This window comes from Ciconia boyciana, chromosome 4 (genome assembly GCF_034638445.1).
Source record: "Ciconia boyciana chromosome 4, ASM3463844v1, whole genome shotgun sequence".
NCBI lineage: Eukaryota > Metazoa > Chordata > Aves > Ciconiiformes > Ciconiidae > Ciconia > Ciconia boyciana.
Genome location: NC_132937.1, coordinates 35917766 through 35941211, shown reverse-complemented (window position 1 = coordinate 35941211; position 23446 = coordinate 35917766). Strand labels below are relative to the sequence as shown.

At 42.4% G+C, this 23446-nt stretch overlaps 1 protein-coding gene across 1 annotated transcript; it reads right to left on the bottom strand.

The window, feature by feature from the left end:
- Nucleotides 1-346: 346 nt before the first annotated feature.
- Nucleotides 347-22130, bottom strand: SNX18 (sorting nexin 18). Its single transcript, XM_072859698.1, has 2 exons — nucleotides 20287-22130; nucleotides 347-2759 (listed from the first exon to the last, which is right to left on the bottom strand). Exons 1-2 carry the CDS (start codon nucleotides 21857-21859, stop codon nucleotides 2506-2508), a joined length of 1827 nt encoding a protein of 608 aa, XP_072715799.1. The 5' UTR covers nucleotides 21860-22130; the 3' UTR covers nucleotides 347-2505.
- Between the last annotated feature and the right edge of the window lie 1316 nt (nucleotides 22131-23446).

Below are 23446 nucleotides of genomic sequence, written 5' to 3'. Positions count from 1 at the left end.
CTCACTTTACTGTAGAGTACATTCAGATCTCAGACCACACCATCCAGTAGTTCATCAGTCACGAGTGGTCAATGCCGTACTTGTTCCAAATAAAATGAAAACCGTAGTTCTCGCATAGCGCAGTAAGCATTAATGGAGTTCAGGTGCCCTACATCAGTTTAACTCCAACTCTGTAATGAGTGAGGAAGAAAGGAAGATGCTAATATGGATGCAGATTTGAACCTTTCCCAACTCTGCAACAATTCAGATCCAGGATTCCCGTCAAGCTTTTTTCGTACATCAAGTTTAACCAATTAGCAACCCCACTTTCCCGCCACCCCAAAAATTCACAAATGAGAAAGTAAGGTGAAGGCCATGACAGTTTATTTGGGAAAACTGTACCTGTCTGATAATGTTTTATGTATACATATCACAGCTTAATTTCCTCCTGGACACGTACATGTCATTAATACTAACCTCCTAGAATACTTCAACTGGACCAAGATCAATTTCTGAACAGGTCTTAATACCTCCATGTAGAATTAATTTGATTGTAGTCTGATCTAATTATTGCAAAGACATTTAATAAAACTGTATCTGGCTTAAGCAAACATAAGCCATGGAACTCAGCTCAAACCTAGCTCATCACTGTCTCACATAATTAACGACATAGGGGAAGCTGGAATACTGCTGGGAAGAGCTGTTAGGGGAAGTTGTGAGTTTTGAATGTAGAACGAGACACCATGAGGAAGATAAAGAGCAAGTCAGCCCTATGACTATGGTCCTTATTTTATGGTCAACCTTGTTGTTTGCAGCACTCTTAATAGCCTGGAAATTGAGTCTTTCCTCACCGATTTTCCTTTCTTTTAAAAATACTGGGGTTTTTTCTCTTCGTTATTCTGTATTTTTCTTCTTTGGGTATGTACTAGAAGCACTGCCAAACACAACTTGTGCAAAATAGCAATCTCCAAGCATTTGGGGATGAATCTTAAAACTACATTCAAAACTACATTTATTCCTCTAAAACAGAGGTGTGGGGTTAAGCTACAGAAACTCACATGATCGAGCGAAAGAACTGCACATTTCTGCTGCATAGGTGAGGAATGATTTGTACTTAAATGTAACTGTTGCTTAACTTCCTTTTCCAGGCTTTCATTTGTTTAAGCTATCTTTGATTCATTTAACTAAAAACAAAAAGTAAACATTTTGCTTCCTTGGAAGGTTTTGTTTTTTTTGTTTAGGAGAAAAAAGATAGGCTAAATAAAAACCCTCTTTCATACTGACCTGTAAGAAGGAAACCAATAGGTAAGAAACACAGACTTCAGACTTAATTCAAGGGAAATAAGCCAGGAAACTCTTTAGAAGATAGTGTTTACGTATATATAAATGCACCCTGCTTGTCAAAAATATTTATACAAAAATTAAGACAATTGTTAATTCTTGAGTGTTACAAACATAAAAATGCCACCTGTTTTCCAAGTCAGTTCAGCCAAGACTTATTTCAGATCATTTATACTACTGAACATCCCTGAAAATTCGTAACTCAGTAAACTGATGAATCACAGTGGAGTTTCAACTCAGACAACTGGCAACGTAGATGGAAGTCTGACGTTAAACTGAATCAGCAACTGAACAATGAGCAGATCATTTCAAACTTAAAAAAATGTTCCAGCCACATAGCTTGCCTTCATATCCCCTTAATATACATAATTTTTATTAGGCTAGCTCTTCAAATTTCCACTCACAGTAATGCTGTATACAGAAAAAAAACCCTCGCTGTATTATTCATTTCGGAAAGCGACTTAAATGGTGTATTTTTGTATGTGTGCTTAACATCCTAGTACATGTAACAAGTAGTCCCCATTTCCAGGGAAAGTGTGAATAGACTTAAGTTCTCCCTTTTGAGCCAACATTTGTCGTAAGACAGTACTTGCTGTGCAAACTGGATGGCAGCTGTTTTTTTTCCAGTCAATGTGAGGTTTCATAATCAGTTCCTGTCATAGGCATCAACCTTTCATTCAATCATAAAAATGTGACTTACTAGAAAAGGAAAAATAGAGTCTAAAGGCACAGAATCACATAGCTGGTCTAGTAGGAGTCTGTAAACAGAGAATCATTTGAATTTAGGAAATCCAAATCTAGGAAAGTAAAAAGGCATCTGAAGCAGGCTTTTATCTAGCCAACTTCCTTAAAGACCCAAAGGGTTTGAGGTCTACAAAGTATGCACTAAAATACCATATTTCAAAAAGCAATAAGGCAAATAGTATACTTATTTCAAAAAAGTTACAATGGTAGTGTAGGCATATACAGTATAACTTAGTTACAATGCGTGGTACTGTTTCTACTACATAGCCCTATAACTGTTTCCTTTCTACATAATCGGAGATTAAACCAGGGTTCCAGGTGAACACAAAACCATCCTTGTACCACCGTCTACCACTGGCAACAGTTCTTCAGCAGCAGCATTTGCTCCGCCACCTGGGTGACGTTCATGCTGAGGGAAGTCCACAAATCAAAGTTCAGAGATTAAACACTGTCATACTTCTGAAGAGCTTCTTCCAGCTTTTGTGTCACTTTTTGAAAAAAGAGTATTTGCTGTTGTAAGAAATGCTGCATCTGTGATTTAAAGTCCCTCACACGAATTTTGTGGAAATGATTAATTTCTGCTAGGGTCGCAAAAGAAATAATGTTACAGCGTTCTTGAATGCCCTCAGCTTTTTGGAGCTCCATCTTCCCCTCTTCCACATGCCGCTTACTCTCCTTTACTTTGGTAAGGGCTCCTGTGTAAAGAACAAAACAAAACAGTTGAACTGTGAGGACAAGGTAGACTTGACTACTGTACTTTAACAAGTCATTTAATAACAACAAGGATTTGTATAAGGCTCATTCTAAATGTGTGCATATATATATATATGTGTGCATATATATATATATATATATATGAATGAAAAGGAATAAAAGCTTTTTCATATTAAAAAAATCACAGAACAGTGACTCTTGTTTAAAAAAAGCCCACTTTTTTAAGGCTCTAGCTTGCAGAAGTTAGTAAAACATGCCTATTTCACAATCTTAAAAATCAGATGGTGTCCTTCAGAGAATAACTGATAAATATACCAGTAGTGGGAAAAAATGAAAGCACTAGAAAACTAGTCAGATCAATTTAAGCCTACATAAACCCCAGAAAAATAACCTCATTAAGAAATCAGACTTTGTGAAACATCACTTTTCCCAATCTTTGTGAAACGTCAAAAGGAGATCTGAATACACAAAATCTTGCCAAGACACCATTCTGCTTTTACACCACAGACACCCCAAAATTAATTATTGAGTACCAGAAAATCTAAAAATTTATTTCAAAGTCACAGACGTCCAGGTAGACCTAACGCTGTCTTGTAACAGCTAGAAGAAAAACAGAGCAAAAGAAGTGACAGTCCTCCTCCAAATAGCTAACTAAAGCACACACATCCTACGAAGACGAAATATCACCCAAAACAGACCTACCCAAAGAAGAGTCATATAATGACAGAGTACCAAGATATGCCTTAAGATACTCATTTTCTTGGACTCAATTTCCCATAGAGCAATGTCTTTGCCTTAAATATTATATACCTATTTTATTCATGTAACTAAAACCAGTCAGACCAATACAGCTTTTATCTTCCCACAAGATGTTAGTGATAGGACGTTTTTCACCTCTTTATGATCACACTTAAGCTACTTGTTCCTTCAACTATTTGTAATGTCTTAACTCTCTTTCCTTTCAGATTACGCTTCTTACCGTACACATGACTACAGTTCACTGACAGGACTCCCTTTACATTGCGTTGAAGAAATGCTTTTCTGTATTCCCTACAGTGACACTAGCCAGCAAGCTAACAGAGAAACATCTCTGCCTATATATTCCAGGGGGACAACCTCCACTCTGTCTGCTGGAGGTGCAGGTTTGTCTTCTCGACAGCCTGAACCCACATGTGTAGGAAACATCATTAAACAGTAAAAATGGAGTTCATCAGCAGTAATACTACCTTCCGTCCCTTCCTTCCTGTGCCTGTTTAACAAGCCATTTTGAATGTGCCTCCCGCCAGTAGCCTGACACATCTCTGCAATTCAGATCTGGAGCACGACCTCGTGCACGGACGCGTCTGGGTTTGCTGCATGCACAGTGGGTTGGGAGGCAACCGGAGAGCATGGCCACTGCTCGCTGCATTTCGTTCAGGCGCTTCTCACGTTCCCCTGCCTGCTGCAGCTCATCCCCTGCCCATCTCCAACCCCTCACCAGGCAGTCAGGTAGAATGGAGGGACAAGGTACGCTTTTACTGGAAGCAAGTTAAAATATCAGATGATTTGGCAGACTTGGGGAAGCAGAGTTTGTTGCATTTCTGAAATGAAATGGGGGTTGCATTTTGCATTACAGATAAAATCTGGAATTCCTAAAATCAGAGAAGCATGAGTGACTTTTCCCCATTCAACTTCTAACAACAACTTGTTAACTGTTGCAAGGGGTGTTTTTAATTGCAAACACTTGGAAAATACTTCCTCTGTTATTAGTACTTCTCTACTCTTAAAATCATATTTTCTGCCTAGTTTGCATTTAGGCTGTGCTGTACATGGCATCTCCTGTCTGCAGCCCTGGTATGAACTCTCAGTCACGAGCGTAAGAAATTCCCCTCCCGTGTAACATACCTGCAGAAAGACCATATGAGAGATTTTCCTTTTATTTTTTAAACTGTGGCAGGGAGGTTATTAACAAGGTAAGCACAGACCTGCATGGCTGAGGACGCTGGTGCTCGAGTCGAGGCCACGCTCTGAACGCGGTGTGCCAAAGAGCTGCCCGGGGGCCAAGGGCAGCAGCTCTCCCCAGGGCTGCGAGGTGGTGGCAGGGCCTGGCTCCACACCTTCCTGGTCCCCACGGCCTGCTGGCATGGTGACCAAAAGCTTGGCACCGGCTGCTACAGCTGATTGACCTCATCATCTCCAGCCTGCCCTAAAAACACACCACCAAAAAACCTTTTCCACATGCAGTGGTGCCAGCAGTGGGACCATGCCAGAACATCTGTATTTTCTCCTCTAAGGAGTGAGGAATCTGCGAGGTAGGGCACGATCTGAAAAATATTTAATCCCCTCTTCTGCAAAAAGGACGCCTCTTTTAACAAACAAAATCAGGCTTAACATAAATTTTCTCTGCATTCTGTGGGCATGGCATGAATCCATGCACGGCTGTGAAAAACTGAAATTTGGGACTTACTGGAAGCCAGATGGAGCTGGTTAAATAAACATGACAACTCTTCAGTTGTGATGTGGGAAACAGCTTTAGATGTTATTTCTAGAATGACCAAACTGGAAGAAAAATACTGAAATTTACAGCATCAGCAACTGAAAGCATAACTAAGTTCTGGAGCATGCATAATCTCCAAATTATTTTACATCAATAAAAACCATACGTTACCAAACACTAAACCCCTCCAGACTAGACATATTATGCATTATGCATTTTTTGCCATTAAAAAAAAAAAAGATTTATAATTAGGGAAGGGAATCAGAGGGGAAAACTTGCAACCATTAATACTGCTCTCTTAATGCATATGGATTCATACTGTTCCTATAGTGGAATTTCCTGTAAAACTCAGGCAGACTACAACCAGAAGTCAGCAATGTATGACAAGAGCTTATACATATGCTTAAGTACAAATTTGCCTGGTTTTTTGAAGTGCCTCTAAATGAAGTGTTTAATTATTAGTGAAACAATTAATCTTAAAATAACTTAACAGAAGGAAAATTTTAGCTTATTTTAGGACAATCAAAGAACCTTCCCCAAACACACAGAAATAAAGCCCATGTACTTTATTTTAAGAAGCAAACGATCATTTGTTCTAAAATGTCATTTTTAATTTGTTCAGCATCTACTGAAGTTTGCAAGACTTAGTTTAGTAAATCTTAGAAAAAAGTGTTGTTAGTTTGCAAGCAGCTTTACTAACAGTAACGTAACACATTTCATCGTAAATTTTCTCCAAACACTTCTCCATAGCCTACAGCCCTTGTATTTGAATCTACATGAGCAAAACTCTGAGCCGGAGCAGAGATGCACTGATGTCAAGGGTGCAATGATCCATGCAGGTTTCTAGTGGCAAAAAGGGGGAGGAGGACCAGGTGAGGGAATTGGGGAGCAGAGAGCAGCCCCTTGTGTGCATCCCTGCTTGAAAGCAACGGTCTTGCTCAGAGATGCCGAAACAGGGGACGGGTCCCATGGTAACCTCTAATGCTCCCCAGCCCACAACTCCTAACCCGTCTCACCCCAGGCCGTACACCATGAACTGCCCCACCTCCATCCTCACTAATCTATCCATCGCCCTCAGCACCTAATCCAGCACCTCCCCGCTGCCGCCCTTGCAGGCTGTTGAGGCTGAGCGAGCTCCCTCTGGCCCACGTACACCTGCAGAAACATCTCCTGGTTTCTGAATTTAACGATGTGAACATCTAGTATTGGTTTGGACAATCCGCGAAAGCAAGACGTATTTAAAAAACAAAAGCAGAATTATGGCAGCCCTAGAAAAGACTAACACGCATTTTAGGGAAAAGAAACAGAAGCAGCCACCTCCTAATGCATATTAGCTCAGGGAAACCTCCTGCTGAGTACATGTCTGGGATAAATATCTGCCAATGCACTGGTCCCAGAGGGATGGAATACATAAAAATAAATTCTTGGGGTTTTTTAGCTCCAGCTCTACAGATTCTGTAAAGTCTTGCCTGTGCATTTAAAGCTTCTGGTCCGATGAAAAGACCTTCTGTTAGGAGATCATGTTCCAGTGATCAGGACTAGCTTTCAAACAGCGAAGAGGGCCTGGATCAAGGACGCTGCAAAAAGCTGTGCTATATCTATTTCTGTTCTTAAAGGTGGGGAAAAGCAGATGTGAATGCTGTTTTTCATTGCCCAAAACCTGATGTTAAACAGACAGTGGTGCTCACTGAATGCTGCTAAGGGCTTAAGAGAAACTCGCAGGTTTCAGTACTTGTTTTGAAGTATGAGATTAGACAACACAAGGTGATATAAACACATTTAACAAGGGACATTTATAGTAATGTGCTAGCAGCCAAGCAGACAGGGACAATGTAAAATTCCTGCTAGAAATAAATACTTCCAAGCTGTAAAACACACAATACAAACAGCAACTTAAATGGGTGCTGAGGAGTTATCAGGAAAAAAAAAGTGTATTGAAGTCAGTAAGCTGCCTATGCAAACATGAGGTTGCAATGAGGCAGGAAGAGTCAAAGACATTCAGGAAAATTAAATAAAAAAAAGAATTCCTGAACCTGAGAGCACTCAGGTTTGGGTCAAACAATATAATTTCACATCACCTGCAGTTTTATTACACTAATAAATACTTTGAGATTGTGTGAAGAGTCAACTAAGGGTGGGTTTGAATCCTTCCTTGAAATAGTACCCACTCTCCCTCCACACTCTAAGTATGCATATATAGATGTAAACCCATGCTGATGCGTATGTGTCTCCAAGCTCTCCAATTGCATGCTATGATCAGCCTACCAGCAGCCAGCCCTAGACTGGTTCTTCACACTTAGAGTACATGACACAAGTCCAAGCTGCAGCCTGCAACATGACCAGAAAGCAAAAGTTTTGGGGCTCAGCTCATGAAGACTGCAATCAAGACTACTCTTCACTCAGCTCCTTTGTCTCACTTGAAGCCAGGTCTGCCCTGCACCTGCCAGCACAGGCGACCAGAAGTTGAAGATCACCCGTAACTGCTAAGGGTATACCATCTCCCCACTGCCCCATCTCCACCTCTCCTCAAAGTACCCGAACATCAGCTTTCAAGTGCTGCATACAGCAGTCAGGAGTGAAATGTCAGCTGTGTCTGAAGCTACTAATCCAAATAAAGACAAGCCTAGAGAAAGGGAATTCTTTGGGGCAGGAGCCCTTTTTGCTCTGTATTTGCACAATGCTTACTACAGAGGACATCTGTTTCATGGCTGGGCTTGCTTGATTCTTAAACACGAGCAGTAATTACTGATACTGATGGGATGAAACACAAAGAAGCAACAGCTCAACACTGCTAGAACGCAGCACTTGAAGCAGTGGTAAGTATCTGTTGAAGTCAGGGAGGTCTGTAATTCACAGTCACTCTCAGGAATGTGTATCATCCATTAAGTCACCCATATATCAATGCCTTCAGTATCTCACTCCAAAATACTGAACTTAAAAACTCACCCAGCTTTTAGGAGCCAACAAGTTAATTTTTTAGATCCTATAATTGTAATGCCTTTATCACTGCAGTTATTAAAATATTTATTTCACTTCAGTGATGAATCACGCTAAAATAGAGCAAATAGATTTCTTTAACTAGTAGTGAGATAACTGACATACATGTAAACTGTTATGATTCGTACAACACTCTTCCAGCAAATACCCATGCTCTTGTTACTCTACTTCATACCTTGAGTTAAAGAATTATAGCAAAACAACTACAAAGGGACTGAAAGAAGACATGGGAGACAAAATGGTAGTCCTCTGGTTCCCCTTGATATCTTACAAAGAACATTATTTTCCGAAATATATTTTTAATGGAGCTGGGTGAGGAAGGGAGAGTGAAGCAGTGAGCTGGGTGCCAGCTCAACAGTATGTGCTGCTCCTCAAATGATGGCTCGCTGCCTTTCCCCGCTGGCTCCAGCACTGCCAGGAGGGAGGCAAGCATGGGCCAGCACACCACCGGGGCCACTGGTCGTGCTGCAGGTGAGAAGCAGTAACTGTCCCAAGGGATGGAAATGAGGCACCTGGCCAGCAACTCCTCCAACCACAAACCTGTACTTATTCTATTCATAGACCCTATTTGTAAATGATACTGAAAAGGACAACAGCCATAAAAATGGCAGAATGGAAAAAAACCCGAGGAGGATGATTGTTCTGGCCTTGACATCAGTGGTAACTGTGGCAAAACAAAAGAGCACCATATTCTTGACCACTGACTTTGAGAAGTTCTCTGGCCAACAGGCTTCGGTGTGACAGCAAGACCTTGTGTCGAAGTCCAAAGGCTCCTCTGAGAGATGGCTTCCTCATGGGGAAGTATAGCTGGGGTCAGAAAACACTGTGATCGTCAAAGAAACTCACAAGTTTGACAAAGAAAATCTCTCACCAGTTGTACCTCAGAAATCTTGTGAATAAAGTGACCTATGCAATAAACTATTTTTCACCTTTCTACTATCAGCAAGCTACAAAATAAGATTTGGTGCATTACTTACTAGATAGTAAAAAACTTACATTTCCATGCCATTCAGCTGCCCATCATATTAAATGGTTTAACAGTAGTCATGATGTGTCCTTCAAAGCATGCTATGGAAGGGAGAGCTTTGAACTAGTCTAATAACTCCCTTTTTAAAAATTTTATTACAATACGCTTTACTTTTATTACAATACGCTGTTCTAATATGAGACGCCATCCCTAAAAGAAAGGTATAAAACAATATATTCATGATGTTGCTTTCAAAGGATGCAAAAGCAGAAAATGGAACTAGAGATAAGTTTTCTTTTTCCTTACCTAATGGTGAGGTTATTTAACTACAGCTCTTTGCTTAAAGATTTGAAAAGGCAAACCCTGGGTAGCCCGCGTGCATGTAGCACAGTTTTAATTTACCCTCCATCTGAAAGAAACAACTGTGGGGGATACAACGTTAACTCTAATCCAGCAGACTGCTGCCAGAACAAGCCTGTCTACATGGCCGTCCTGCTTACACCAGATCTAGCAAAGATGTTGTTACTGGATGACTCAAATGACTAATCCAATAAAAAACTGCATTTGGCCTGAAGGGGAAGGAGATGGTGGCTTAGTTTTATCAATGGCTTAGCTATGTGATCCAGCTCAGCCCAGGGCTACACAATCATTAGCTCCAACGCAAGGGAAGTTGCAGAAGCACCACAGGAGATTACACATAACGTGAAATCCTACGCCGAAAAAAGCCCCCGAACTTCCCTCTCTCAATTCAAAGTGAAAAGACGAAATTGTGTGTAGCAGAATAGAGATTTTACTACCTTGACAGATTATTTGCTTAAGAACGCTCTGAGCACAGATTAACAAAAGAAGCCTATGTTAAGATTCTGCAAATTCTTTACATTTTCTGGCCAAGATTTAGAATGGAAAGTGGCATAATGGGAACTTGCCTGAAATTAAAACCAGCAGACTTCTCCAGTAGGGTCTGAACTGTATAAAATAAATGTCACAGAGAAAAACTACCATTACAGTAATCAATGTAGGAATGACTTGCTACTTTAAAATCTGTTTCTACAGCTTTAAACAGAAAAAAACAAGTGATCTCCAACATCAAAGGCAAAATGATGAAGTCACTTGTTCTTTCTGAAAGTGCCAACACAACAGAGTTTTCAAAACCAGTCTTTCTAATTCAAAGATTATATTATTCGCCTTAAGGGTGCAAAACTACTTTAACAACGCTCTATTTTCCATAATCAAAGTTAGAAATATAAAAATAAAAGATAACAAATTTCAATTACTTTAGTATTACAAGGGGTTTTTTGTATAGATATGTGAAAATGGCTATAATGCTTTTAGAATCTGCAGCCTAAAAATAGTTTAAAAAAAAAAGTGAGGTTTATTTTTTATTATTTCATTGCCCATTGCTCAAAAAAACACAGAATAAAATAATACTATCCTATAAATCTCGGCTCATAAATCACAGTACTCTGCTAATATCTAGGTTAACATTGACTGACTGCAGGATTATTAATGTCAGACAGAATTATTTGTTCTTCCAGCTACCATGTTGCAAAGCTCATCGAAAGCTGTCACACAGAGATGCATTCTTCAGTTCAAAATGAAATCACCTTCTAATCCACACAAGTCAGAGATCATCCACAAATAAAACAGTCTTTGCTAGAGATTTCAGAAACTTGATTAACTCTAATCTCATCTGGTGGTCTTAATATAAACATTGATTTAATTAATCTATAACAGATTAATGATGGTGTTAGAAGGCACAGCGCCAAATGTCACTCAATTTTAAAGAACTACCAGGGTTAATGAATACTATACATGTCTAACTAATATTTTTTTTAATTTAAATAATGTGATATTTAAGACCTGATTAGACTCATTGTGTGTACATCTGCCAGTTGGTGTACACACACATAGGAAAAGCATACACAGCCAATTTATTTATCCAGATCTACAAGGACTGTAATCATACCTGTACATGTTCAGAGCCTCCAAAATGCTCATGCTACTGAAAAATATTTAAATTATCACATTGGCAATATGCATTTCAGTTCCAGAGTCCCCCAGAAGAATCTACAAGCTTTGGTGTGCAGCACTTCCAGTACAAATGTTTTGCTGGGCCACGTTACACCACACTGCTATGCAAGCAACAAGCCACAGTTTGCCCTTGAAACAGTTGATAACAGGAGGTGGGAGCAAGATGTCAAAATAAATGAAAGAAACATTACAGAATTATCAGTTTTTTGCACCTACTGCCCCGCATAACCCCATCAACAAAACCAAAAAAGCCCATAATGCTAGGTAACCACATGTAAAAACTGTGCAAAATTGGATGGAAGTTTTCCATTCAAATCTTGAATGCAGCAACTTTAAAACTAACATGTCATTAGATGCATTGTACACAAAAAGTGTTTTAAGCAAACAAATGACCTTATTTCAGCCACTAAATCATGTTTAAACTGTGTTCATGAGCAGTCCTGACTTTACAGGTACCTAAGTGACGTCTGAAAGGAGGTCTGTCAGGAATAATTTCATCTTAAAATACAGCTAAATTGTATATATTGCTGTCCGTTATCACAAACATAGCATTTTGCACCACAGCCTGAGAGGCGAACACCAGGTAATGCAGGTTTTGCCCAGTTCTAAGGTAGTCTGTACTTTTTGGCACTCACATGTACCGTGTAAGGAGTTTTTCTTCTGTATGGCTTCTGCTGACATTGCAGACTGGGGGGACAGAAAGGAGTGAAACTTAAACTAGGCTGGTCACTAGAAACACGGTACATTTGCCTGTTAGAAAGCCAGTCACATTTTTCAGGGTGGACACACTTGAAAATTTAAGCGATCGCAATTTGCAGAAGTACCAAGATGAAACCTTTCAGTTATTTTAAGTACTTCTTACTAGCTTACATCCAAACAAAGCATCAAACAGACTTTTAAGATAAATCTCTGTTTTTCCAGAAGTTAAGTTGGTCTATTACAGTCCAGTCGTCATAGGTTCTGAACACTGCTTTCTCCCAATTAGGATGCTAAGAACGGGCACTTTTCTGCTAGAATGATGCTACAGACTCTTAACAGCTTTTGTAAATGCCCTGTTCATGATGCTGACTTCAAGACTACAACCTACATCAGAAATGATGCTGTGCATGTGTGAGGTAAACTTACTTTCAGTAAAACTGGTTAACAGCATGTGAGCAGAAATGTCTCCTCTGGATCTATAGAAGACAAATATAAGTCACAGCCAAAATGGATGTAAGCATCATTATATCAAATGGTAAATTCTTCAAAATCTTCTTGAGATTCATGGGATGTGAGTGGACAGGAGAAGACACGTAACACTGCATATCGATATCCATATACCATTCCCGAGAGAAGCAAGTATAAATACAGGTTCCACGGACTCAGACATCCCTTCTTTATTGGGGCACTATGAAAGACCTGCTTTTAGATGTTGTTCTCTGTAAAGGCTGAAGGGAAGCAAACAGCGAGCACAATTTATGGTGTTTGCTTGTCCATCATCATCTGCTTAGCTCAGCTACTGTCCTAAGGTGAGCAAATACAACATGCATAGACAGTTTAACATAAATTCATAAGAAAAGAGTCAAGATCCAAATGAAATGCAAATACTGCTGCACTTTTTCCCTAGTAACCTTTAACTGCTCTCTCTCAGAAATCTGAATGCTACAGTATCTCTGTAAGGATACAAAGAAGTAGACTCCTTGTTTCAGGAAAAATATGCAAGGTAAACCATCATTAATGTAACCAGTTAATCTATAACACAAAAGCAGAACACGTGAACATTATAATAATATGCTATATTCATATTATAAGAAATACTATACATTATATATTGTGGTATTATGTTAATTAATTTAAAATTGTAAATATATAACTTCATTAATGAATGTATCAATACAGTACATATTATAATACATAAAGAATATTATAGTTTAATAAAGGCAGAAGAGAATTGTCTGCCATTTTAGGAGGAAGCGATCTGCCCCTTTGAGTTCGGGCTTACATAAAACTGCAAGCAACTTTAAAACGTAGTGTCATTATCACGATATTTGGTAAAATAGTTCTTTCTCCAGTATACTCCAGTTAGTCAGCATAGCTATTCATGCATATAAAGATTCAAAATGGTAAGCCTGAAAAAACTAGAACAGCAAGTTGCTTTTTGGACAAAAAAGCAATGTAAGCTCCCAATCACAGCATGAATCTGCTTTTCACATTGTTACGAAAGAAATGCATGTAGGCATAAAAAGGGTAGTTCAGTTCATCACGATTACTTAAGTTGTCCACCCGTGATGTGTACCTACCTAAAACAAAGGCTGAAACCATCACTTCTTCCTGCTCTGCTACAATAACAACCTAAAGTCACTGACAAGAACTGAACAGATTGTTTAAATGTATACATTCTGTCACCGATTTAATGAGATTCCACTCCAAAATTTAAAACACACTTGTCACTAGGATTTTTTTTATTTTATTTTATTTAAATCCTCATGGCCTTCATAAAAGATATAAGCAAGATTGTGTAGAAAGAAACATTTTTCATGTTTGCTCTAGTCTCATAAGACATGTTTTGCAGGCTAAGCCAAATGTGATTTCATTTTTTTAATTAGAATTTTCAAATTCTGTGCTATTTGAACCAAGCAATTTAAAAGTAAGGTACCAGGTGGATGAATTTATACAGTCTGCACACATTAACTTGGCATTTTAACTGTTCAAACAAAGTCTAACAATGAAGTCATGGAAAGATGCTGGAAAGGCTGAAACATGTCCTTGTTTCAAAGGTGACTTGCAAAACAGAAAAATTGGCCAGCTTGTTTGTTTCTGATAATGTGGTTACAAAGATTTGGAAGAGCTCTGAGAGCTACTTTCCATTTTGAGTCTACCGATTCTTGTTTTCCCCGTTTGGATGGAAGTCCTTTTACCAAGACCTGGAGTTCTCCGAGCTGTAAGAGAACCATCTCACCATCTAGATTCCTCATAAGCTTCGAGCTGAAAAGGTATTACGTAGTATTTGAAATAAACTTACTTCCTCTTTCTACAAAATAATTTTTAATGCTTCAATATCTACACTGTCCTGCTACTCCCTAGCTGCCCACAAGGTTTTCCCAGTAGGCAGGGCCTTACTGCCTGCGGTGAGCAAGTACCTGTAAGAGCACAAGAGCTGACAATGCCCTGCCTGTGGTCGAACCTACTACAGGTGTGAGTTCTGATCAAAACCTCTCCAGCCTGCTGGGACTAAGTGGGCATTCTGGACAGACTTCCTGGTGTGCAGTAATGCATGCAGTCTCCCATGAGCAGAACAGTTATATTCTTCCTCTGCTACCAGCTGGTTTTGAAAAAAATCACTGGGGTTTTATCAGCTATGAAACATTTCTCTGTCATCAAATGTGTATGATATCAGGCTAGCGGGTTTCAAAAGGTAATAGGAAAGAGAAAAGACATCACGACTGCATGAATCTTTCCCTTAGAAATTTAAGGTAAGAAGACAAGACATTACGGGGGTAGTGGAAAAGAAAAAAAACCCCATACTTTAAAAAGACCCGTGCATCTTTTAGGCAGACAGGACACAGAAGTCCTTTTTTTCCTCTTTCTGTTTAATCTTCTTCAAGTAAGGCTATTGCTCAATTTTAGTCTTGTTTATTGTTGTCCTCTGATTTTACACACACCAATGAAGCTATAATTTTATACAGTTTCTAAATGCGAAGATTCTTTCCCATTTTAGCCATCTAAAAGTCTCAGTTTCCTTCAGGTTACCTTCAAATACTGGGAGGTAACATTGGGTGATTCAGCAGCAAGCAGACAACACTACATCATCGCTGGAACAGCAATGGGAAGCCTGACAGGGCAAAAAATACATGTCATCCTGGAGCAAGACATCCTTTCTCATCAAAGTCCTTGAACAGATGAAATGTAGGTACCCATCTCTTTTTACTGTTGTAAGGGTCATCTGGCTAGGATTACATGCCTAGCTCTTAGCCAGTGGCTACCTGAGTTGAACCCCATGCAAAGTGTATGTATCTGAGGGACAGGGGGGACAGGGTAGGATGGGGTTGGGGGAAAGGTGGATAAAGGGAAAAACAGGGATGGAAAAACCACGTCTGCACAACAAATTTAAGAGGTCAGAAAGTAAGCAAGAGAGAAAAGCACTGCTTTTACACTGTGATATAAAATTTTAGCTGTGAATTTTGACCAGTCTGATTTATTTGTGACCACACATACCCCTCCTTCCCCATGCAAAAAAAACATTGCTGAAAACATTACAGAAGAGTTCCAAGTTTCAGTGTTGTTTGGGTTTTTTTGATGCTTGAAATTTTGATGCATTTCCAGCTGGAATGTTTTTTTGCCTATAATTTTGTAAGATATTCGAAAAACACACCCAGCACTTTCTTTAAAGCCAATGTCTAGAAGTAAGTTTTCTTCAGGTAAATATGACCATTTGCCTTACTTTACTTTTCACAAACAGAGATCAAGGAGCAAAGAGGTCATTCAGATATTTTTTAAAATAATCTTTTAAATCTTGGCATGCAAAGGAAATAGAATGGCTGCCTACATCTTAGAAGATATTTAGACCCCTTTCTCAAATCTGTTTTGCAAAAATCATAACCAAAAGTTTGTCTAGCGTTGACATCATAACGTTAAGAGAAAGGAGAAATCTGGAAAGCAGAGATGAAACAGCAAGTTAGTCAGTATTTCTTCTACTTTCAGGAATCACAAAAGGCAAATTATAGTAATTCCTCAAACAAAACCTGAAAGAAGCAAACCCGAAAGCCCGTAACTTCTCTACTTTCACTAAGCAAGACAAGATAGCCAGACAAGCATGAGCTACAGTACTAGCATACACCATCTCAAATTCTTATATGTGCATAAATTTTCTGAACCTGAACTTGCATGGGCCTGCAGTGAGCATTTATGTTGAAGATTATTGCAGTCAGAAGATCTCATCAGTTGAGTGAAGCTCTAGCAATTAATATTTAGGAATTATTTTGCCAAGAATGCCTAGGGAATTTCCACAAGGAGACCTTAAAACACAGAAAAGAAGGCATTATCCATTACAAATGAAGTAGCTGCTTTTCTTCTCAAAATTAAAGCAACTGAATCTAGTATTTCTTGAAAGACACACCAGTTCTGCAGAAGAAATGACAAAAGTACAGCTTAGTTTTTGAGCCTACTGAACTTAATATTCCTTTTCTACAAATGTTTTGCCAGAGGCTAAAGAAAACAGAATACAAGTATATCTGCCTAACGTATTTGGATCTTCCACTCCAAAAAACACAGGTATGAACAGGGATACTTTCATGCAAGCACTTTAGAAGCATTTACCTACAGGGGGTTGACAGCTAGATTCATACAAGTATTTGGGTGCTTAGATGCTCGAGACACCACTCTGCCATCATCTACCTGTACAGGGCCAGTTTTCCCCTAATCACTTAGTTTTCCAAATAAAACCTGTAAAACGTCAAGTTGCCCATATGGGATGTATGCCTTGGGGCTGATATGCTCTGTGCCAGCCTCAGTGGGACTCTCAAACAAAGCATTTCCAGATGGAAACACGGGGTTTGCAACTCAGAGTGTTCTTCACTGTAGGGCTCAATCCAATGAATCTTCAGACCTGGACTGGAGCGCACACAAAACCGGGTAAGGTCTCTCACAAAGCACTGACAAGTTGATCCTCAACTGGCATGTGGGACAGAAAAGTTCACATCCTTCCTCCGTCTCTTCTGGAGCAGGAACTTTAACTCTTCCTTCCCTCACAGAAAATTCCTTAAACACTGGGCACTCAAGATGAAGGAAGCAGAGGGAAAGGAATCTTTTACAATGTCCTATTGAAGCTATTACCATTTCATAAAATACTTACAACATTAATAAGACAATAAACAGTTTGAAAATATTCCCACAGTCCATTGGTTCACGTGTTTTACATAAGTGACAAAAATGCCAATCCCTTTCTGCACACTTCAGATCAGGTATGATGTCCTCAGCACAGGAGGCAGAAAGACCTGGACCCCAGAGCAATTAGAAGCACAACGGTTAACATATTTTCCTGCTGATACGCCCACAAAGCAACAGTGGGGCTTACATGGCTTTGGTTCATAATTCCAGGAAAAAAGACAAAGCCCACACAGAGGGAAATTTTTGTGTCTGACTTACGGATTCTCTGTCCTTCATTCTGCAGAAGTTGCAGAAATTATTAAAAAACCCCAGAGGTGCAGACTTCTCAGTTCATACCACAAAACACACTTCCAAATCACATTCAGCAGCTGTTCAACTATCTGCAGCAGAGCAAACCCATAACGGGACAATGCAGTTGAATATTCTACCAACAGATGCGGGAATGTTTTGGGCACAGCTGCCTTTATTTTTTGGTCCTTCTCAGGTCTACGGGAATACAGAAATGGAGTCTAGAAAAGGATTTGGTTTCTATCCCAAGTGGACTATATATCTGCACTATGTAGAAAACAAAGGAGTAGTACTCCTAACTTCAGAGTTGATCCTTTTAAAGGCATGGCCATGTAAGCAATGCATCAATCAGGCTGCTGTTTCTACCACTTCTAAGGACACTTTGGGGTCATTTTACTGCATGAAGAAGTTGTACGCTAGAAAATAAAACACTTGAAGAAACACATGTCAACTCTATTTTTCAGATGATCTATTATCACCAACAGATATTTGTTTAGTCTATACAGACAATAATAATTCTCAAAACTGGCAACTATCCCAGATAGTAGATTTAAAAGAAAGCTCTTAGGTTGTAAGAACACCAAATAGTTCATATTTTAATCTGAAGTTTACAATTTGGAATTGAAAAGTTATACCTTGTTACAAGTGACTCTTAAGAGTAATAAAACAGCAGTATACTGGGTGTAAAAAAAAATAATCTTCCTCTAAGTTTTCCTCCAGTTTGCCCACTTTGTAATGGGAATGACAACAATAAAAACGTAACGCGCTTCTAAACCTGTTCCTATCATGAACGTGGATGCTCAAGAGTCCAACCTCTCAAGCCCATGCCATTTTCTGATGGCAAGTATGTAGCAGGGATAACACCATGTTGAAGGCAGTGTTAGCCCAGAGGTGCTGGAGCATTAACACCTGCACACAGACTGGCTGTACGTTTCTCCAACCAGCTCCAGGACAGTGCTCTGGCACAAAATCAACTCCACATACGTCATGCTCATGCACCGCTCTAGTGGAAGATCATTTAGATGAACTTTTCCCCAGTTCAGCAAGGTAAATCTAATCAGTAAGCACAAATTCAAACAGAACTATAAAACAAACAGGGTTGAGTCAAGCACATATCTTCTTATTCCCAGTCCTCTCTTCAAAGTCTCGTCTCCAAAAATACTGCAGTGAAAACTCTATATAGCTTTAAAGCTTGAGGATATACTATTTAAATTGTATATATAATCTGCTGGGTTTTTCCACCTAATAAAAAATATTTCCCTTTTTTTTTTCCAGAATCTTACAGATAATCCTATTATTAGTTGACAACTCACTTTAAAATGCTCTACTCTCAAACATGAGGCATTGCCAAAGCCACCCTTCTCCCCAAATTTAAAATACTTGAAAGTTGTTATCAGAACACAAGGCCACAGCACCTAGCACAACTCCTCCTCAAAGGTTAGACCGCAGACTTCCCGTTTCTCTTCAAAATAATATTAAGATTGTTTAAGTTTCCACTCACAATTTTCACGATTCAACAGGAGAATGGAAATCTGACTTTGATGCATGCAATTTTTATGAAAAGCTTACTTTCTTAAATAACAACAAATTGTTCACTTCGTACAAACTCTATTTCTGCAGATTTCCCCAGCAATAATGCATATCTTCCAGAAGCTGGACTTTTTGATCTGTTGGAAAAAAACTCTTCCAACTCTTTTATTGTCAAACTCAAGGTACTGTTCCAGATGCAAAACCCCTCGAAATGTCACGTAAGGGCACAAAAGACTGATTCACCATGACTGACAATTCAAGCTCTGCCTCTTGGGATGCAGAACACCACTTATTAATCTCCAAAATACTGTTCAATAAAGCTCATGCAATTTCTCAGGTAACTGTTACACACACCCATTTCTGCAGAGCAGAATGTTTTCTTGGTCTCTTTTACAGCTCCAATACCCACACCCCGCTGATCTTCAAGTTGAAAACTACAGGTAAGGAATATAACAGCAAAAAGAATGAATGATGGGCTAGTCTTCTCACAATGGTGAAGAATATATGAATATCATTAATTTCACAGCAGGGAAATCATCTACACATATATAGTGCTAAAAACTTCTATTAATCTGAACAAGCGTCACTAGTTATACAGCAGATGATTCTTTGATTTTTGGAGTTTCTTTCCGATGGATCACAATGCGACATACAAACAGCAATCTGAACCTCAGAAGCGTGTTTCAGCTAGAAAGATGCTGAAAGGATAAAAGGTGAGCAACATCTTTTTATGATAATAAGGGCAAAGGATGAACAACTCCACTAAGAACACTGTGGCAGAAGATTATTCTTACAAAGGCACCAAGAGAGTTTAATGCACGGCCAAACTGAGAAACCCCAGCAGCTTTAAACATCTCATCTGACTGACGCTGCAAAATGCACACACCACCACACACACCTGAAACAAGGTGGTCAATCGGAGGAATACCTGCATCTTCAGATCACTTCATATTTATTACCTACTGGATCAGAGATTTAAGATACCTAACATACATCAAAGAGTAATAGATGTTTTCATACCACTTGATCTCCAGGGTTTGTAAACAAGCCCATTAATCTTTAACGTATCAGCAGTTATAGGTAGATGTGGTTTCTTTCAGAGACACACAGCCAAACGCAGCAACGTCTGACCAGTAAAATTCCCAACTATGTCTAGACCTTTGGCACAGAATGAAAATTGTCACTGACGTGTTTTTTTATTTTTAGCAACAGTTTACCTGAGTAAACACAGAAAGACTTAACCCAAGGCCAGCAAGCCAGACACAGGGCAAATTTAGCCCCTGGTCGCTACATCTGTGTGCATACCACTGATACATAAAACTTCACTGTTTCAGAAAACACGTAAAGGTGTTACCTTTCTGGACGTGGATGATGTCTGGGAAGTTGGCCAAATGCCCCTGATACAGCGCTAACAAATCCATCACAGGATCTAGGTCCTGCCGGGGCTGATCTGCAAAGAGGTCCCCGATGGCGTCGTAGGCTTCTGCAGTGAAGGCTATGGCTTGGTTGAGGCCAGCCGAAAAGGCCTGCTGGTCCAGCTCAAATGCCTGACTGAGGCACTTAAAGGAGTGCCCCACCTTCTGGTATTCCTTCTTGAAACCAGTGACTTGTTTGCGGGCAAACTCATTGGCCGTGTGATTAAGCTGCAGGGCGCTCTCGTCCATCTTCTTCGTGAAGGCTTTGAAGCCATCCACCTGGCTTTCCACCTCCTGCAAGTCCAGGCTGGCCCCAGGGCCCGTGGGGACACTGATGGTCAGGAAAAAGTTGGCACCCACCATCTCATCCTTCTCAGCCTTGCGCTTGCCTTGTTTCCAGGCCTTCTCATCCGTGCTGGGACAGGTGAGGAAGTGCTGGAAGGCATCGCACTGAGCCAGCACGGGGTGGCTGCACATGTGGTCCATCCACCACGCCAGGCCTTTGCGACGCTTGGAGATGAAGTCCTCCTCGAAGCGGCCGGTGGCCTGCTTCTCCGGCAAGTGGGGCACGGAGATGACGGGGAACTTCTCGGCCAGCCGCCCGTAGAGCCAGTCAAAGTGCTTGTAGCGGCGGTGCACCTGCTGGCCGGTGTGGCTGGGCACCAGCTTGTAGGCGATGTAGCTCTTCATGCCCTTGAACTTGGTCTGCTTGGTGGGGTCCTCGATGGAGCACTGGAAGGGGTAGGGGTTCTCCTGCCACTCGGGGCCCCGGGGGCCCAGCACCACGCACAGCTTGTCCCCGTCCTTCACAAAGCCCGACGCCTCGCCCAGCACGAAGGCCTCCCCGCCGGACTTGACGAAGGTGGAGAAGCGGTTGAGGTTGCGGCTCACCGTGGCCGAGCTCTTGGCGCCGCCGCCGCCGCCGGGCGGGTGCGGGTGGCCCGCCGGGTGCCCGCCGCCGCCGCGGGAGCCCAGGGAGAGCTCGGACCGGGTGGACAGGCGGTAGCGGCCGGAGGCCCCGCCGCCCGCCGCCTCGTAGTCGGGGTAGGAGCTGCCCAGGGCGCCCGGCTCGTCGGCCACGGTGGAGCTGTCGTCCCAGTCGTCGTCCCAGTCGTCATCGCTGCCCTGGCTGGGCTGGTAGGAGCCGCCGTAGGACGCCGGCGGGAAGGGGTACCCGGCGGCGGCCGGGGGCAGCGGGAAGGGCTCGGGCGCCGCCGCCGGCGGGGGCTGCTGCGCCGCCGGCTTGAAGGCGGCGGGCGGCGGCAGCGGCTCGAAGCCGCCGGCGGGGAGGTTGGCGTAGCGGGCGGGCGGCGGCGGCTCGGCGGCGGGGGCGCGGATCACCTGCACGTAGGAGGCCGGGAAGAGGCCGCGGTCGCCGCGGCTGTTGACGCCCTCCAGCCAGCCCTCGATGTCCTGCTCGCTGCAGAGGCTCAGCACCTCGTGCTCCCGCAGCGAGATCTCCCCCGGGTTCTCCGACCTGAAGTCGTACAGCGCCCGGGCCCGCAGCGCCATGGCCCCGCCGCCCGACCGCCCCCCGGGGTCTCCCCGCCGCCGCGGTGCCGCCGCCCCTCGCCTCGCCGCGCCGCGCCGGCGGGGCTGCGGCAGAGAGCGCCGCTGCTGCCTCCTGCCCCCGCGTCCCGCCGGCGGGGACGCTGCGGCGGCTGGCTGCCCGGGCTCCGCTCCGCTGCGCTGCGGCGCGGCCGGCTCCGAGTCCCGGCTTCACCCCGGCGGGCGAGGCAGGGCGCGGGGGCCGGGCCGGCGACCGTCCCACGTCGCCAGTTTCGCTAATCCAGAGCCGAGAGGCAGGGCGGAGGAGCCGAGCGCAGAGCGGCCGCCCCCATCGATGGGCCCGGCCCTCCCCTTCCCTCCCCTTTTCCCTTCCCTTTTCCCTTCCCTCCCCTTTTCCCTTCCCTCCCCTCCCCTTTTCCCTTCCCCGCCCGCCCCCTGGCGTCCGGTGGACCGCGGGGTTCCCGCCGGCGGCCGGGGCCGGGGCGCGGTCACGGTGCGGGAGCGCTGCCGAGCTGCCCCGTTTTGGGTGTCGCATACCAAGTTTTCCAGGTTGCCACACCTGCACGTTCAGCCTCTTGAAATCCGTCGACTGATTTCTCATAAGCCTTCCAGATTTCCACCGCTCAAACACAGAACCTCCCGACCCCCCTCAAAGGTGTTTCAGCACTTCTCCGGGTTTGGCCAAGAACCTTGTGCGCCTTCTCGGTGTTTGCTTTTCTTTCCAGGGTTCCCGCGTGGTGGGCAGGACGAATGGACGCTATGGCTGCTTCAGCTTCTCCGCAGGAGGTGCATCACGCAGATGCTATGGGGGGCTGCACTGTTTCTGGAGGTCCTCCTCCAGCTAGCTGTTGCTTGCAAAGAAAAGTAAGGTTAAGGTTAGGAAAGCGTGCCTTTTAGTTGTGGATAATGTGTATTTTAGCCCTCTCGAAAAATGTGGTCATGCTGCTGGTGTTGGTTTTCTGTGCAACAGCCTTAATACCATCCCTGACCTTTTTTCCCTGCCCTGATCATTTCCCCATGTAACTCCTGTGGCACCTGGTCCTGTGTTGTCTAATCACATAGATCCCATCCCACTAATGATCTTTTAGCTCTCTTTGGATCCCTGGATACAAGTTTTTCTCAAGATTTCCACCTGTTCATGAACATTTAGAAAGAAGTTCTCTGGAGGAGATGTGCCTGTTTGGTCCCCGGTTCTTCATGCTTTCCCATCAGCATCCTGCCAGACACGCAGTTCTTGCTTGTTGTTCTGACGTAGTTCCAAGTGTATGTTGCTTCTCAAAGGTCTTTCTGACAATTTGTCTTCATCTGGGGATGATTCACTGGAATGCTACAAGACCTACTGTTTCCTTTCATTGGTGGTTTTAGTGCTTGATACCTGGGTTTTGCTTTTGTTAACTTTTTTCTTCTGACCTTCATTATTCCAATGTTAGTGCACATATGATCACAGCGCTTTTCTGTTACTGTTGCTTGGCTTGTATACTTAACATTTTTTGAATATATCAGCTCACCCCAGCCTAGCATTTTAGCCCCAGATTCCTTTATTGCTTAACTCTGGAAGTCTGTTTTAATTAGCCAGTACCAGTAGTGCCC

Coding starts and splice junctions, on each gene's coding strand:
- SNX18 (XM_072859698.1), bottom strand. CDS start 21,859: ATGGCGCTGCGGGCCCGGGCGCTGTACGACTTCAGGTCGGAGAACCCG. Junction 2,760..20,286: donor CATCATCCACGTCCAGAAAG/GTAACACCTTTA, acceptor TTCTTTACACAG/GAGCCCTTACCAAAGTAAAG.